This window comes from Lepidochelys kempii, chromosome 6 (genome assembly GCF_965140285.1).
Source record: "Lepidochelys kempii isolate rLepKem1 chromosome 6, rLepKem1.hap1, whole genome shotgun sequence".
Lineage (NCBI taxonomy): Eukaryota > Metazoa > Chordata > Testudines > Cheloniidae > Lepidochelys > Lepidochelys kempii.
Window position 1 is genome coordinate 23,052,189 of NC_136385.1, and position 16,283 is coordinate 23,068,471.

The window sequence follows — 16,283 nt, forward strand, 5'->3', positions numbered from 1 at the left end:
GGTATGGTATTGCCACCCTTACTTCTGCGCTGCCTGCCAGAGCTGGGCCCTCAGTCAGCAGCCGCCACTCTCTGGCTGCCCAGTCTGAGGGCAGCAGCACAGGACTATGGGTGGCATGGCATGGTATTGCCACCTTTACTTCTGCGCTGCTGCTGGCAGGGCGGTGCCTTCAGAGCAGGGCCCACGTCCAATAGCTGCTGCTCTCTGGCCGCCCAGCTCTGAAGGCAGCGCAGAAGTAAGGGTGGCAATACTGTGACTCCTCTAAAATAACCTTGCAAACCCCCCCCCCCCACAACTCCCTTTTGGGTCGGTCAGGACTCCCAATTTGAGAAACACTGGTCTCCCCCTGTGAAATCTGTATAGTATGGGGTAAAAGCACACAAAAGACCAGATTTCATGGGGGGAGACTAGGTTTCACGATCCGTGACACGTTTTTCATGGCCACGAATTTGGTAGGGCCCTATATATAAGTACTGCACTGTAGCTGTTTTGTCATTTATCACAACTCTCAGTGAACTGGATTAAGCAAAGGGAACTTAAAACCCATTTTTCCTGGAATTTTACATGTTTACTGCCTTCTTATTTGTGAAGTACACTGTAAATGGTATGAACAGATAGCTCAAAGTACAGCGATGAAGAGCTGGGCAAGAAAATTAAATACTTGGTAGGGTAGGTGCTGTGTTCATATATTCAGGTACATGCACTCTCCTGACTTAATCATTCTTATCTTGGAAAATATCTGTTCATATTGAAAACTTAAACATAATTCTTAAAGCTAATTGTTCTTTAGTTCCCCACATATCGCTGTCCACATATGTTAATTGGTCTATGGCTAAAAGATTAGAGACCATCTCATTATATGGCCTTTGGTGTTTCCAAGTGCAGTTTTTACTCTACTAGTGGTATTTGATTGCCACAAAGACACCATTGTCCAACATAAGCCTTGAGCATTTGACTAAAATGGTAGTGGGTGTGGTGGCTTGCTGTTGCCAAGAATGCTTCCACAGGCAAAAGTGGAAGATTAAGACTTGTACAGAGTTAATGTTACTTTCATTTTGGAATAAAAGAAGTAAATGTTGAAAAGATTAACTTTTTCTTTTGTATGTTTTAGTTCCGTCACTGCAGAGAAACTCACTTAGTGACTTAAGAGTAGAAGATGGATCAGGAGAAAATCTTCAACCAAGTACATTGCACTCAGGGACCATAGCAAGCAGCTCCAGTGCAGAACCTTTAGTTTCATTGGGGCTGAATCCTCACACCACCTCATCAAGCTTATTTTCAACATCATCCTCATTAAGCAGGTTCAAGAAGGCAGTGAACCCGGCACAGACAACAGCGGGAAGAGCAGCTGTTAGATTAGAATATTCAATGACTCCTAGATCTGTTCAGACTCTTAGTGTGGCAAATCCAAGCAGACCTGGTCTAAAATCAGATGAAATGCCTAGATTTAATGGGGATTCTAAACATGCAGTGCCCTCTTGCTCCACATTTTCAAAACCCTTCAACAGTAACTCTAATTTGAGTTCAAAAAGTGTAGATGTGAGACAGCTGCTAAAACCAGCAGCTCCCAAGAGGCTTGATATCTCTGAGCTTCCCAGGATACCAAAGATTAAAAAGGAAGTCGTCAGCAGGCATTCGGAATCAGAACCTTCAGGGAACCAAAACTGTGACATCCCCAGTTCCTGTATAACCCAGCTGACTGGCAAAGGGAGCACTAATCAGTCAGGAAAAGGTAGCAAGATGGAAAGCAACAAGTCAAATACCAAGGAATCTCAACAACAGACACACACAAGTGGAGGCTCTTTTTCCACAAATACAGGTGTCTATGGGAGTACAACACTGCTGGGGTCATCCAGGAGTAAAGGTGTAAGCTCTTCTTTTGAGAGCTTTAAGATTAATATTCCTGGAAATGCAGGGCATTCCAGCAGACTGTCTAATCCTGGGTTTTGTAATACCTTCCGCCCTGTAGACAACAAAGTGCAACGGAAAGAGAATCCTTCCCCTCTCTTCTCAATTAAAAAACCAAAGCAGATCAAAAGTGAAATATTATACGATCCCTTTGATCCAACAGGCTCAGATTCAAGTTCAACAAACAGCAGTCCTGAAAGGCTTGTCTCAGGGGTGCCGCTAACAAATATCACCAGAACCATTTCGATTGAAAGTCCCAGAGTTCAAACATTTCAAACTGTACGTCGTTTTACCCCTTACACGGTAGAAAATATCTTTGGGTCGGGTGCTGAATCATCTGATGTTCCATCAAGTAACACAGAGTCTCATGATGATGTGACAATAGAGGGTAGGATTGTGGAACAGATCTCCGATACTGAACAAGAAAAAATGGATGAGGAAGAATCTCAAAGCAGTCCCTGTACTTCCTCTGCAGTCAAACGAACTTCTAATCTGGAGTATTTAAAAGAAGAAAGCAGAGAAAGTCCTCGTGTGTTCTTTGATGCAGAAGACCTAGCTAGAGTTAATATGAAGCTGGAGCCAGATAGCCATTCTAGTAATGATGGGCAGCAAAAAATCCATAAAAGAGAACAAGTGGAGAGAGAGTCGCGTTCCCGATCCCGGTCAAACTCCAGCTCCCGAAGCCGGAAAAAATTGAAAAGAAAAAAGACACTCCTCAAAGAACATAAGAGAATCCCATCAAGGTCCAGGTCAAGAACACGCTCGAAGGAAAGAAGCTCCAGGTCCGCCTCTTGGTCAGCTGAAGAGGACTACAGTAAAATGCGCAAACTGAAATCCAAGAACAGGAGGTCTTCTAGTGATCGTTCCAGTAGTCATGAACGATCAAAAAAAAAGAAAGCAAAGGATAAAACGAAAGACAAAAAAGCAAAAGGTTCCTGGTCCAGGGACAGAAAGAAATCCCGGTCACGCTCAGGGAGTCCTGACAGCTCCTCTTTTGAGTTTTATGAAAGTCGAAAAAAGAAAAGGCGATCTGGCTCTCGATCAAGAGGAAGAGAGCGTTCCCGATCAAATAGCATTGAGAGAACTAAAAGGCGGAAGCACAGGAGAGACAAAAGCTATGAGAGATACGATAAAAAAGATAATAGCTCAAGGCCAAGGGAGAGAAAGAGATCAAGATCCAGGTCACGGGAGAGGAGAAAATGGAGATCTAGGTCACCCTCTGTATCGAGGTCAAGGGAGCACAAAAGCACTAAATCTAGGGGGAAAAGGCCACGATCTAGATCACGCTCCAAGGAAAGAAAGCACAAGCCAAAAGAGGGGTCATCGCTTTCTACTCCAGAGAAGGATCAGAGGTCTTCAGATGACAATGTATCTAGTGTTTTTGTACATTGTCATTCTTTGAAACAAGAGCTGGAAGAGCCAACACCGGAAGATGTTTCCTTAAACCTCCAGTCAGCCAGCATACCCGAAAAGGAGACTCCAAGAGACACTGTTGTACGACAGGAAAATGCCCAAGAGAGTGCAGAGATGGAGCAAATCTCTGAGGAATTTACAAATGAAGCTGCGCCCCCGCTGCCAGAGAACACAAATTTTCTTGCTTCACACGACAATATAGATGCTTCCCTTGAGAGGGAATTAATAGATGGGACTGATTCAGCTGTGGTTAGTAGCCACAACAGTGTGAACCTGGAGGAGACTACAACTAAAATAGAAGATATTGAAGTGTGTCCATCTCTAATAGAATCACCTCGAGAGAAGGAAGTTATTGTGCAGGATGAAAGTGACGCAACACCAACCCAAAGCTTATCTGAAAATAAAGTTGTGGAGTGTGTGAAAGATGCTAACGATGAGTGCCCCGAGTTAGATAAAAAAGCCAATGATGTAAATAAGCCTGAGCTGGAGGCAGTATCTCAGGGTCCTGTGTTGAAAGCTAAAGCACTTGTGAAAAGGGTTACATGGAATTTACAAGAGGAAGAAAGTGATGCATTGATTGCTGAAAAAACACCAAGTAAGTTTGTGCGGGGGTGCGTGTGTGTGTGTGTGTGTGTTGCCAGAAAAAAGTCATAACTAAGGATATGATTTGGTCACAGATTCCATGACTTTAGCAGATCTCCTTGACTATTTTGGCTTGGGCTTCAGCCCCACCATGATTCTGTACATTTTTGCTATGACTTCTCTGTGAATTTTGCCTAATTTTACTGTGACAAAATCATATCCATAATAATAATGCATTGAGTATGTTGTCTGTAAGGGACCGTGTTGGTGAAATAGAAAGCTGTCTCACACTTGTGTAGTGAAACTCTGAAGAAAAGTCATTGTCATAACTGTGTATGTCTACCCTACAAGCAGCACAGCTGCAACTACACTGCATAGATAGTTGCTACAGCTATGGAAGGGGTTTTTCAATTCCTGTAGTAAATCCACCCTCTTGAGAGGCAATAGCTAGGTAGTCAGAAGAATTCTTCCATCAGCCTGGCTGCATCTATGGGGGGAGGGAGGGTTAGGTTGGCTTAATTACATCACAGAGGGTATGAAATTTTTCACAGCCCTGTGCGATGGAGCTGGGTCAATCTAATTTTTAGGTGCTGACCAGGTCTCTCATTGTCTAAAGTGACCAGTGGCACAGATAACTGCTCTTCACTCTTGTTAGCCCTGCAGAGCCAACACAGCTAAGAGGGACGTAACGGGATTTTGTTCCTTCTTGTGCATCAACTGAATTGTTTGACAAGTTCCAATCAGTTATACTTGTGCAAACCCAATAAAAACAATAGGCTTACACAGATGTCTCTTGGCTCGTAATTGAAAGGCAGTGAGATTGTTCAGGTGTAGCCACAGACCTTCTTTGTCCTGTGGAGCCTCAGTGCTGTGTGTGATTGTGATGGAAAGAATCCAGCTGGACTCAGATCCCAGGTTGAGTGTGCAAGACTGGGAGAAAAATCATCTTTTTACTTAGCACATGTGATATGGAAATCATTGAGACAATATGAACATAAGTCTGTCCTTGCAAGGCTGTTAAACCTCTTTCAGAGTAGAACTGCATCACAAACATCTTATTGGGGCATGATTTTCAAAAAGTGATGAGCAGCCTCTAAAATTCAGATGTTTCAAGCTGGTCACCCAAAATCACTAGTTACTTTTGAAAATGTGGGCTAGTGTGTGTAATCATATTTTCTTTTTGCAGCTGAAAATCCTCACTTAGCAGAAGTTGTGAAATATAAACTTAGTCACTGCACAGAATTCTTTCTTAGCCAGTCACATCGCTAGATTTTTGCTTTTCTTACGGCTTGCTTTGTACTTGTGATGCATTGGGTTTATCACTGGTGTTAAATGCTTTTTTTCTTGGGAATTTTAGGAGTGCCATTTTACAAACTTCAGAGAGCGAAGGAAGGGGCCTGGAAAGCAGAGGACTTGAGCCAAACATTAAATCAGGTGCAGTTAAATGAGCCTCCTCCAACCAATTATATGATTCCTGAGCCTATGTTTCCTGATCTAGATTCCTCTCAGGTTGGTTCTGACTCCAAAAGCGAAGTGTCATGGAAGGCCATTCCACCTCATCCGTGACCTCGTTGTGCCCTGCCCCTTTCATTACAGAATTCTGCTCCTTCCTCTGCGTGTAGTACATTCCATACAGCCCATGCACTTCAGCAATCCGCTAACTGCTTATTCCTTCAAACCGTGCTCACACTTAGATTAAAAATCAAAGTTCATTACTTTACTTTGCAATATACTTATAGCTTCTGTTTTCCAGCATTTATTTGCCCCCCAAAATCTTGCTTTTGGGGAACAAATTGTCTTGCTGTAAAACCCAGCTTTTTGGCCATGGTTCATACTATAAATGCTTGTCCGTCTGTGCTGCCCGCCAGTGAGAAGTTGAGTAGAAGTAGTGCTGGCTGCTGGAGCACAGAAGTCTTGCTGTGGCATGGAAACCTCAGCCCTTTTGACTTAAAGAAATGTTTAGCAGTAAGTCACTTCTCTGTTTCAGTGGGTAAAAGCTGCTTTTAAATTCCCTAAACTCTGCTTTTCTGCACTGTAATATCAAGAAGCGTTTGCCAAAGTGTCTCTATTTTGCAGGTATACAGTCAAAATATACCTTTGACACCACCTCTGCCCTCAAGCCTGCCACCCTATGCACCAGTCAGTCAGCCCACAGTTCAGTTCATAATGCAGGGGAGTCTTCCTCTGCTTGGCTGTGTGGCAGGACAGAGTTTGACTCCAGAGCCAGACAGCCTGGCTACGGCTTCTGAACCAGGAAATCAGGCTGCTTCGGTTGGAGACGTGGAAGAGAAAATCAAAGCACCTAAGCCTCCACTGGATAAAACAAAAAATGAAGAAGTGAGTGAAAGCCCTGATGTTAACATATATCTAGAGTTATGTGCTCAGGCTGTGCCAATCCCACTGAGGCATTTGTGTGTTGTCATAAATCATGAGCAACACTTCCGTGGCTTGTCACTATAATCAGAAATGAGAGATGAATGAGATGTTCTGTTTTGTTTAACTTGTTTTAGGGTCACAAATATTTCATGCCGTGTGACTTCACTGTCCCTAATGCCACAGAGTGACTAACTTTGCTTTGGATCACTGTGCTGCCAGTGGAACACTGGACCAACCTTGTCTTTGGTTTATCTGGGTCTTCCTCTGTGTGACAACTCTTTTGTGTGTCAGACCCATTCCTAGGTCTCTACCCTAGTTAGTTTCACTCTGCAGCTTCTGCTAGACCACAGGAGCAGACCTCTGCTGTAGCTGAGTGCTCTTAGAAAGAGGAGGTGAGGCTCTTTTCTGCATAGCCACCTACCCCTCTCTCCTGCCCATCACAATGAAACTGACTAGGACTGCATCAGTTTCTTGCTTCTATTTGTTGGCATCAAACCACCACAAGTGTGAAATTTCTCTGCAGGGGTGTTTGAGTGCAGTTTAAAACATTTGGGATGCTTGACCTACTATCAAATGCCAAATGGTAAATTCCTGAAAGCCAGAATGTTCAAACTTGCATAAATACCTGAATTAATTCTCTTCTGTTTTGAAATGGACATAATTTGGGTACAGCAGAAGTCTAGATACTTTAGTTAGAGAATCATAGAAATGTAGGGCTGGAGTGGGCTTCAGGAGGTTATCTAGTCCATCCCCCTTTGCTGAGACAGGACAAAATATACCTAGACCATCCCTGACAGGTATTTTGTCTGACCTGTTCTTAAAAATCTCCAATGATAGAAATTCCACCGCCTCCCTTAGTAACTTATTCTAGTACTTAATTATCCTTATAATTAGAAATTTTTTCCTGCTATCTAATCTAACCTAATCTAATTTCCTTTGCTACATATTAAGTTCATTACTTCTCGTCCTACCTGCATTACATCCACTGCCAGTGCCTTGATGCTGAGTTGGGTTTCTTGATTGGATTCACTATCTATCTTTGGGCCTGTAATAGTTATTAACACCTATGTGCAAGTCCTAAAAATCACGTTTATTATATCTACTGCTGGGTCCATAAAAAAAGGCTTACTAACACTGATAATCCATGACTGAGCAGCAATTTTTATGTAGTGTGAATTCAGTTGCAACAGAAGAATTGTAAGCTGCTTTTGATGTGATTTGTAATACTTTATCTTGGAGACCTCTCTACTACCTATGTTTTCTGTGTAATGTTAGGGCTATTTGAAGTTGAAGTGTTATCTTCCCAGCTGTGATTTGCCTTCATAAACAATCTCAGAGCCTTTTAGGTACTCTCTTTATCAATGGATGGATGCTTCACATTCAAGGCTGCTGGATTAGGGAGGTTAGTTCAAAAAATTAATAAACAAGTGAATTGAGGAATGACTGTCAAAATGTAGTAGAACCCTCATTTTTTTTCAGAGTAACTTGGCACTGAGCAGGGTTTCACTGGAACAGAAATTGTAGTTTGCACAACGTGTGACTTTCATTCTAGTTCACTATAAGTGGGTTTCACTGCACTTGTAACTCTTTAAGTCTTGAAATAAATCTTCACTTTGTCAGCTGACTTTTTTAATAGGGCTGGACTTGGGAGGCTGCTTACAGATAATCTTGGGTTACTCATTCTTCCTTTTTGCTTTGTAGTATATGAAGAAACTCCACATGCAAGAGAGGGCTGTGGAAGAAGTGAAACTTGCCATTAAGCCCTTTTACCAGAAGAGGGAGATTACCAAGGAGGAATACAAAGATATTCTCCGAAAAGCAGTACAAAAGGTTAAAAAAAAAAAAAAAATGTTTACTTTTAAAACAGAAGGGGAACTGCACGGACAGTTAGGTGCCAAAGCTTGGATTACATTTATAAGCTCTTGTAGTTACATGCTGTAACAGAGTGGCAGATTCTAGAACTCTACATGGGATCTTGCAGAGCTTCGACATAAGAACTAGGTGTTTTAGGCAGTGCTGATAGCATCACCTATTATTAAAGTTCTCTGACACTTCCCGTTTTAATACCCTGTTTTTCGGTTGCTAATAACTTTGCCAAGCTTTAACTGGTTGGGCTGATATTTTCCATGTTGGGGTTCTGCCTCAGGCTGAATTGTCTTTGGAAAATTTCAGCCAAAACAGTCTCATTTCCAAGACTGAGCTAGGGAAGTATACGTTGTTTTTCTCCTGCTAAATTCTGTGACCTTTTCTTGGAACAGCACATGTCCCCAAGCTTTGGAGCAGGGACTTGACATTTGGCAGGAGGTGGCCTTTTCATCAAAGATGTGCCTTTTGCCATCCCCCTGAAAATCTGCCCAAGTTGTAAGACTTTGAAAAATCGCGGTTCACGTGTACTTGGGCTTCTTTAGTTTTAGCTTCTAAAATGGAAGAAGATTCTCAATTCATGGAGCTCATTTGAGCTTCTCTGAGTGCTGACCAGGCTGCGCATGCACCATCCCCACAGCTCAGCTGAGCATGTTCCCTCCAGCCCAGAACTCCAGGGGAAAAGCCAGACTTTCCTTGAAATAGTTGATCCCCACTGCTCTGGGGTGGGCTGGGCATTGACAGTGAGAGCAGGGAGTTTCTCTCTCCTGCACTCTCCCTGACCTCTCCCTGCTGGCATCCATGTAACTTGGAGGAAGCATTTGATTCAAATGCAGAGGGAATAAAAACTGGACTGGGGGAGAGCAAGGCTGGATCAGGCTTAGTGTCTGAGACTGGGAGGGGATGGGTAAGGGAGAGAAACTGGCACGGGCTGGGAAGAGACTGAGATTGGGCAAGGAGGCAGATTCAAAACCAGAGGGAGAGAGACTAGAACTAGGAGCTAATGAAGGAAATGGAGGGGTGGCGAACAAGAGCTGGGGGTGGAACATTGATACTGGATGAGGAGACTGGGCTGGCTGACTGGGCAAGAAGCCAGGGATGGGGTAGGCAAAGGGAGGCTGAAATTGAATGAGGAGAATGACTGTGAGTAGGAGTCAGTGAGGAGGAAGCAGGAGAGAGTGGACGAGGAACTGGGAGAGGGAGAGACTGGCAGTGCATGGGAGAGGTTGGGATTTAGGGAGCCTGGAGGGGGTTATTAGAACCAATGGGGCAAGCAGACTGGGGACTGAAGAGTGGAACTGGAGATTGGGGAAACAAGGCGAATGGTACTGGGATAAGGAGCCAAGGGTATGGAAGAAACGGAACTGGGACAGGGATGGAGACAGGGCAGAAGGGATCAAGCTTGGGAAACGGGCAAAATATTCTGTGCCTACTAGATGATACTCACCTCCTGATTCTAGAATAGAATTAGAGATTCTTGAGTCTCGCCATTCCTCTGCTGTCAGCAAATATCCATGAATTCTGTTGGCACAGTATGTGTCTCATCCTATTCTAAATGCTGGTCCCTATAGAGGGTGACAACTTACTACTGTCAGGTAGTCTATTAGGTCTGTGCAGTTGATGTAAAGGTTTTAACCCTGCTGCTGACCCATAGGGATGTGTACATGATGCCATGTAATTGAATTTCTATACTTTCAATTTGCTTTGTTGAAAAACCTAGGAAATTACATACAGACTACATTTTAAAAAAACATTAAGGTTGGAGAGTCAAGTACTCGGTTAGGAAATGCCAGAATTCAGGTTGCTTGTGCAACTTGAATTCAGCCCTTTTGTGTGTATTCATTATCATACAGTCTTTAATTACATGATCATGCAGTACAGTGCTCAGTTCTTGAGCAGCTTTTAATATTTTGTTTTATGCTCACTGTTCTGTGTGTGGCTTTAGGCCTTTTTTGTTGCTCGCTAATCAAATTCTTCAAAGACACAATTATTATTTTCCTCATGGGTTTTTCTATGGCATTCATCAAAATAGTATCCAAGTGCTTCACAAATATTATCTTCATAATACTTCTGTGGTGGTGGTGAGTGGCATTATCCCCATTTTGCAGATTGGCCTCTCATGCCACAGTTGCCTAAAGAAATCCACTATTTTGAGTGCCCAATTTGAGACATGTAGAGCTGATTTTTCAGAGTTCTTAGCCTTATAGAGCACTTCATACATTCAAAGCACAGCTCCTGGTGACTTCATGCTCAGCACTTCTGCAAGTCAGCCACTCAGAAATTAAGGAACACGTAATTATTGATCACCTGTGAAAAGTTTCGTATAGGTGACTTGCCCAGCATTACATAGAAACTCTGTGGCAGAGGCAGGGATTGAATCCAATTCTCTAAGGTAGCATTCAACTGCCTTAACTATGAGATTGCCCTTCCTCTTCCTGCAATCTCCTGACTCCTCCATTGCACACATTCCAGCTTCTGCAACAGTTTAGGCTGGGGTCCTATAGACAACAGGCTGCTTCACTACGCAACCCTGATTCATCACTAGAGCAGATCCATCCTGTTCCCTGAATGAGGCAGGAGGCCTATGGAACATATAATATGTGGATCATGTGTTTAAGACCATATCAAATGCATAAACACAAGGGGGCTGAATTAAGGTTGCACAGGCAACCTGAATTCTGGCATTTCCTAACTTTTGAGTGTTTGACTTTGCAACTGTAAAACATTCTTTTAAATGTAGCTTTTAGTGTTGTTATTTTGGGTCATTCTGTCTCAGGATTTTGAATTCTGCATAGAGATGCAGAGATTTTGCCAAGCCACTTGGACGTTATGTCCAATAAGCTTCATTGTAGGTACATAAGAGGAGTCAGTCTTTCTGAAATGATGAGAATCATGCTCCAGTGACAGAAATCCTCCAGGGAAAACCTCAGAGGAGCCCTTTCTGCGGCGCAAGCTTAGACTGACATCTGTGTTCTGTTACGTTTGAGTTACCAATAAAGCCAGCTAAAGCAGAGGTGGGCAAGCTTTTTGGGCCGAGGGCCACATCTGGGTGGGGAAATTGTATGCAGGGCTGGGGCAGGGGGTTGGGGTGCGGAATGTGGGAGGGGGTGTGGTATGCAGGAACGGGCTCAGGTAAGGGATTGGGGCAGAGGAGGGGTGCGGGGTGTATGATGGGGCTCAGGGAAGGGGGTTGGGGTGCAGGAGGGGTGCGGAGTGCAGGAGAGGGCTCAGGGCAGGGGTGCAAGAGGGTTGCGGGAGGGAGCTCAGGGCAGGGGGTTGAGGTGCAAGAGGTGTGTGGGGTGCGGCGGGGGCTCAGGGCACGGAGTTGGGGTGCAGGAGGGGTGCAAAGTGCAGGCGGGGCTTAGGGCAGGGAGTTGGGGGGGCAGGGGTGCAGGAGGGGTTCGGGCTCCGGCCTGGTGCCGCTTATCTAAAGCGGCTCTGGGGCGGCAGCGGTGTGCACCGGGGCCAGGGCAGGCTCTGTGGGGGGACCACAGGGCTCCATGTGCTGCCCTTGCCACGCCTCCAGGGACCTCCCCCGAAGCTCCCATTGGCCCCGGTTCCCTGTTCCCGGCCAATGGGAGCTGCGGGGGGGCGGTGCCTGGAGGCAAGGGCAACGCACGGAGCCCTCAGCCCCCCCGCTGCTGCCATCGCCACAGGGACATGGTGCAGGCCGCTTCTGAGAGCGGCACTGGGCCTGCGGCACCCCGGGGGGCAATCCCGCGGGCCGGATCCAAAGCCCTGAGGGGCCGGATCCGGTCCACGGGCCATAGTTTGCCCACCCCTGAGCTAAAGGATACACTTGGAGTTCACACAGTGCTATATGCTGTCTGCTCACATGTTAATTTTTTATGCTTTTTATCAGCTAGTGTTTCATATTACACAATGAATGCATAATTGGGAAAGCAGGTCTGAGGTACAAATGGTAGTTTGACATCTGTTTCTCATCCTTCTGGACACTTGTAACAATATTTATTAACTGAATGACCTGTTTTTTGCCCTGTAGATTTGTCATAGCAAAAGTGGAGAAATCAATCCCATGAAGGTGGCCAATCTGGTAAAGGCATATGTTGAGAAATACAAACATATGAGGAAACACAAGAAGACAGACACTGAAGAAGATCTGCATGAAATGGAGAATTGAAGTAAGATCCATCATGAGGCAAATTGGGGTTATCCTGGCCAAGGACATTATTCTGGAGGGAATAAATAGTCTGCAGTTGCATCTCATTGGAAAGAAGACATAAAGAAGCTGGGTATAATAGGATTTATCTGCCAATGAAGCTTGAATTGTTTTCCACGTGGGAATAGAATTTCTTGTCTTGAATGAACTCCCGTTGTAGATCCAAATGACAGAAATCAAATGCCCCCAAACCAGCAGCATAGTTCAGCGGAGACTTAGAAAATATTAAAATTTTGGGGGCTCTCAAGTTGCTACAGTTTTTAGGGTTTACTTTGATCACATTTTTGGTCTGTGCACCTGTCTTGCTAACAGTTTAAAACTGGACACCATTTTTATATTCAGAACATAAAGAGAGAGACTGTTTCCATTGTGTTATTTATCAAACTATGGATTGTCTTTAAAAACTTCTCATACGTTGATTTAATACTTGAAATGTGGTATTTTTAGCCTGGTCGATGGTGAGTGAAACTTTGACTCGCTCTCAGTCGTACAGGAGTTGCAAAAGTGAGCTAACCTTTATAAATTGTCTTCAGAAACCACTGCTCAAGATGTGGCATTTATTTACATTTTGTTGAGTATCTTGTTAATGAGAATCTTAAATTTTTTTTGAGGGGGGGGCAGATTATGTTGCAATTTTGTAAATAACGTGCCGATGGTTGTTTTTGCGTTTTACTGAGCTGCCTTTCAGAGAAAACAAAGAGCAAAGATTGTGAATTTTCAGTAACAAGCTTGAGGAGTGAGAGGGAACGATGTACAAAGCAGAAATGTGAAAGAATTTATAAAGTTATTTTGAATGGTTTTAGCCATGCAGAAAGTGTCATTTATTTGTCCTTATCCTTGCATCTTACTCTTTCAGTAGCTATTCTGTATAAATCTCCACTCTTGGGTCTTAAATAGAGCCTGGGGTATCCTTTTAAGGCCTGGCCTACATCTAAATATTAGATTGACCCAGCTACATCACTCAGGGCTGTGAAACATTTCATACCATCTGCAAAGTAGTTAGGTTTGCCTAACCTTTTGTGTGGCTATGGATAGTTTGACGGAAGAATTCTTCTGTTGACCTAGCGACCACCTCTTGGAGAGGTGGAATACCTATATTGATGGGAAGATCCCTTCCTTGGATATAGGAAGGATCTACGCTACAGCAGCACAGCTACACTGCTATAGCTGTTCCGCTGTAGTGTAAACATACCTCTAGTGTCGGGTGTGTAATTTCTTGAATTAACGTGTTACCTATTTTTAGGATTTCTGGTGCTCACATTATTGTGGTACAGCACATGTAATGAGTTCTGAACACCTCAGATTTCTTCATAATAGCAATGTTTGTCCCCAGGTACTGCAGAATCAGGCTGACACAAATCTTTTCCAAGACAGATGCCTAGAAAGTAATGGCTGATGAATGGTTTAGGTTGTTTTTTGGTGGGTTTAATATGCTGAACTGATCAGTGTCCATGTTATTGTTTGGGAAGGGGAGGGAATTATATGTAAGGAAATTAAGGTGGAAACGATTAGGCTACAGATCAGGAAAGGGCTCTGTTATAAGAATTAGAATATAATATACATGACTGTAGGAAGCTGTGGAAGGTAGGTGTAGTAAAATTTAGAAGACGAATGCTTACCTAACCTCTTGGAGCACATTTGGATACACTGTGCCCTACTGATGGTGGGTTCATCTGCCAAGAACAAGGTGCCCTCTAGGTGATCTCATTATTTTTAATTAAATAGATAGATAAATCTGAGTGTGTTTTTTGTTTTTGGCCAAAGGGTTTAACTAAAGCTTCACATGTGACAGAACTTCCTTAGCCGCTCTTATATTGCCCTTCTGAATATCTTCAACTATCTTATCTTTCCAGTATTTACCTTGGCTTTCTTTTCCCTCTGAGCTCTGTGGTTGGGTCATGATTCTGAGTTGCTACGTTACTATTTGATTTTAAAAAATGAGACACTCCAGGTAACACAGGGCTTTACAGTGTGTGTAAATAGCCTGGATTTGTGTGCATAATTGCTTGGCGTACAATACTCCAGCGGTTCTCAACCAAGGGTCGAGGGCCCCCTGAAGGGACCCTGAGCAGGTTTCAGGGGGTCCACCAAAATAAACCAAAGAGCAGGGCCGGTGTTGGACTTGTTGGGGCCCAGGGCAGAAAGCTGAAGCCCAATCCTGCCACCCAGGGCTGAAGCGGAAGCCTGAGCAACTTAGCTTCACAGGGCTGCCTGTTGTGTCAGGCCCCAGGCCATTCCCCTGCTTGCTACCCCCTAATGCTGGGCCTGGCTTTTAATCTACTGTATGTGCAGCAAAACTGTTGTGGCAAAGGTGGGCCATGGAACTTTTATGGCATGTTGGGGGGGCCTCAGAAAGAAAAGGTTGAAAGCCCCTGCAGTACGCTACCCTCTTACGCCTTCATTAGCCTTGGTAATTGGTATGTGTATGTAACTGGAAGCTGATTTTGGTTGACTGCAATAGTAGACCAATTAAATGGTTGAAATTTTCAAAGCTCCCCAAGGCATCTAGCCACACTACTTCCAATAATTTGAATGCAAATTGTGTGGCTGAACACCCTAGTTGGCTCTAAAAAAAATCTCAGCCCATGTTTTTTAAGTTCACAGGCACTGCCACCAAGGTGGGGGAAAAGAGGGAGAAGTGGTCTTCTGTCCTCCTGCCCACTGCCCAAAAAATAGCAGCATTCGCTAGCTTGTAGATGATCCCGACAGCACAGCTGCAGGGCTCGTGCACAGCTCTCAGATCTGGTCTCCCTTTTATTTGTTTCAGCGCCACATGAAAGAGTGAACATTCTACTTATTTGAATCGGATATTGACCCATTATTTAAAAAAAAAAAAAATCCCCAAACCCACAGCTTGTTGGGCACATTTTTATTCCCCTTGCTGCAAAGCCTTTATTTTGGTCCTATCGTTCAGGGCCATATGGAAGCAAAAGAACGTCTGGACAAGATGTTGAAGTGAGCTCTTGTTCTGAACTGGAGCTTGTAGAGTCAATCATCATGTTGGGTGCGTGTGTACTCTGTGTAACTACTTTTCTGATGAATTGACCACTAAAATGTTAACACTGGGGGTGCTGAGATGTACATATTGCTGCCAGACTTTCATAAAAAAAAATGTGGACTTTTAAAACAACTTTTGACTGTTTCCTAATTTGTATTTTCTTGCAGCATCAGTCTTGAACTTGTCAAGAATTGTTCAAAGGGAAATGTGGTGGTGCTATATGTTAATAAAACATATTACCAGACGTATTTATTACAATACTAGGTTTGAAATTCATCACTCCTTTATGTAGGGCCGTACCAAATTCATGGCCATGAAAAACACATTGTGAAATCTGGTATTTCGTGTGCTCCTGTACTATACATATTTAATGGGGGAGACCAGCATTTCTCAAACTGGGGATCCTGACCCAAAAGGGAGTTGTAGGGGGGTTGCAAGGTTATTTTAGAGGCTCATAGTATTGCCACCCTTACTTCTGCGCTGCCTTCAGAGCTGGGCAGCCAGAGAGCAGCGGCTGTTGGCCGGATGCCCAGCTCTGAAGGCACCACCCTGCCAGCAGCAGCGCAGAAGTAAAGGTGGCAATACCATGCCATGCCACCCATAGTCCTGTGCTGCTGCCCTCAGATTGGGCAGCCAGAGAGTGGCGGCTGCTGACTGAGGGCCCAGCTCTGCAGGCAGCAGCGCAGAAGTCAGGGTGTCAATACCATACCAGGCCATCCTTACTTCTGCGCTGCGGCTGGCGGCGGCTCTGCCTTCAGAGCTGGGCTCCCAGCCAGCAGCCGCTGCTCTCCAGCTGCTCAGCACTGAAAGCAGTGCCGCAGGTGGCAGCAGTGCAGAAGTAAGGGTAGCAGTACCGCAACATCCCCTACAATAACCTTGTGATGCCCCCCCCCCCCCCAACTTCTTTTTGAGTCAGGACTCCTACAGTTACAACACGGTGAAATTTCAGATTTAAATAGCTGA

The 16,283-nt window shown here is 44.3% G+C and overlaps 2 protein-coding genes across 3 annotated transcripts in view; one reads left to right on the forward strand and one right to left on the reverse strand.

Moving 5' to 3' along the window:
* The window catches only part of PHRF1 (PHD and ring finger domains 1), a 45,166-nt gene extending 32,042 nt beyond the window's left edge, over positions 1-13,124 (forward strand). For both annotated transcript variants that reach the window (XM_073347124.2, XM_073347123.2), the window contains exons 14-18: positions 1,112-3,916; positions 5,261-5,337; positions 5,980-6,240; positions 7,981-8,109; positions 12,146-13,124. In XM_073347124.2, coding sequence (XP_073203225.1) covers positions 1,112-3,916; positions 5,261-5,337; positions 5,980-6,240; positions 7,981-8,109; positions 12,146-12,283 — 3,410 coding nt within the window. In that variant the 3' untranslated portion in view covers positions 12,284-13,124. The remainder of the gene's footprint in view (positions 1-1,111; positions 3,917-5,260; positions 5,338-5,979; positions 6,241-7,980; positions 8,110-12,145) is intronic.
* The window catches only part of IRF7 (interferon regulatory factor 7), a 61,667-nt gene that overhangs the window by 1,750 nt on the left and 43,634 nt on the right, over positions 1-16,283 (reverse strand). The window lies entirely within an intron of this gene.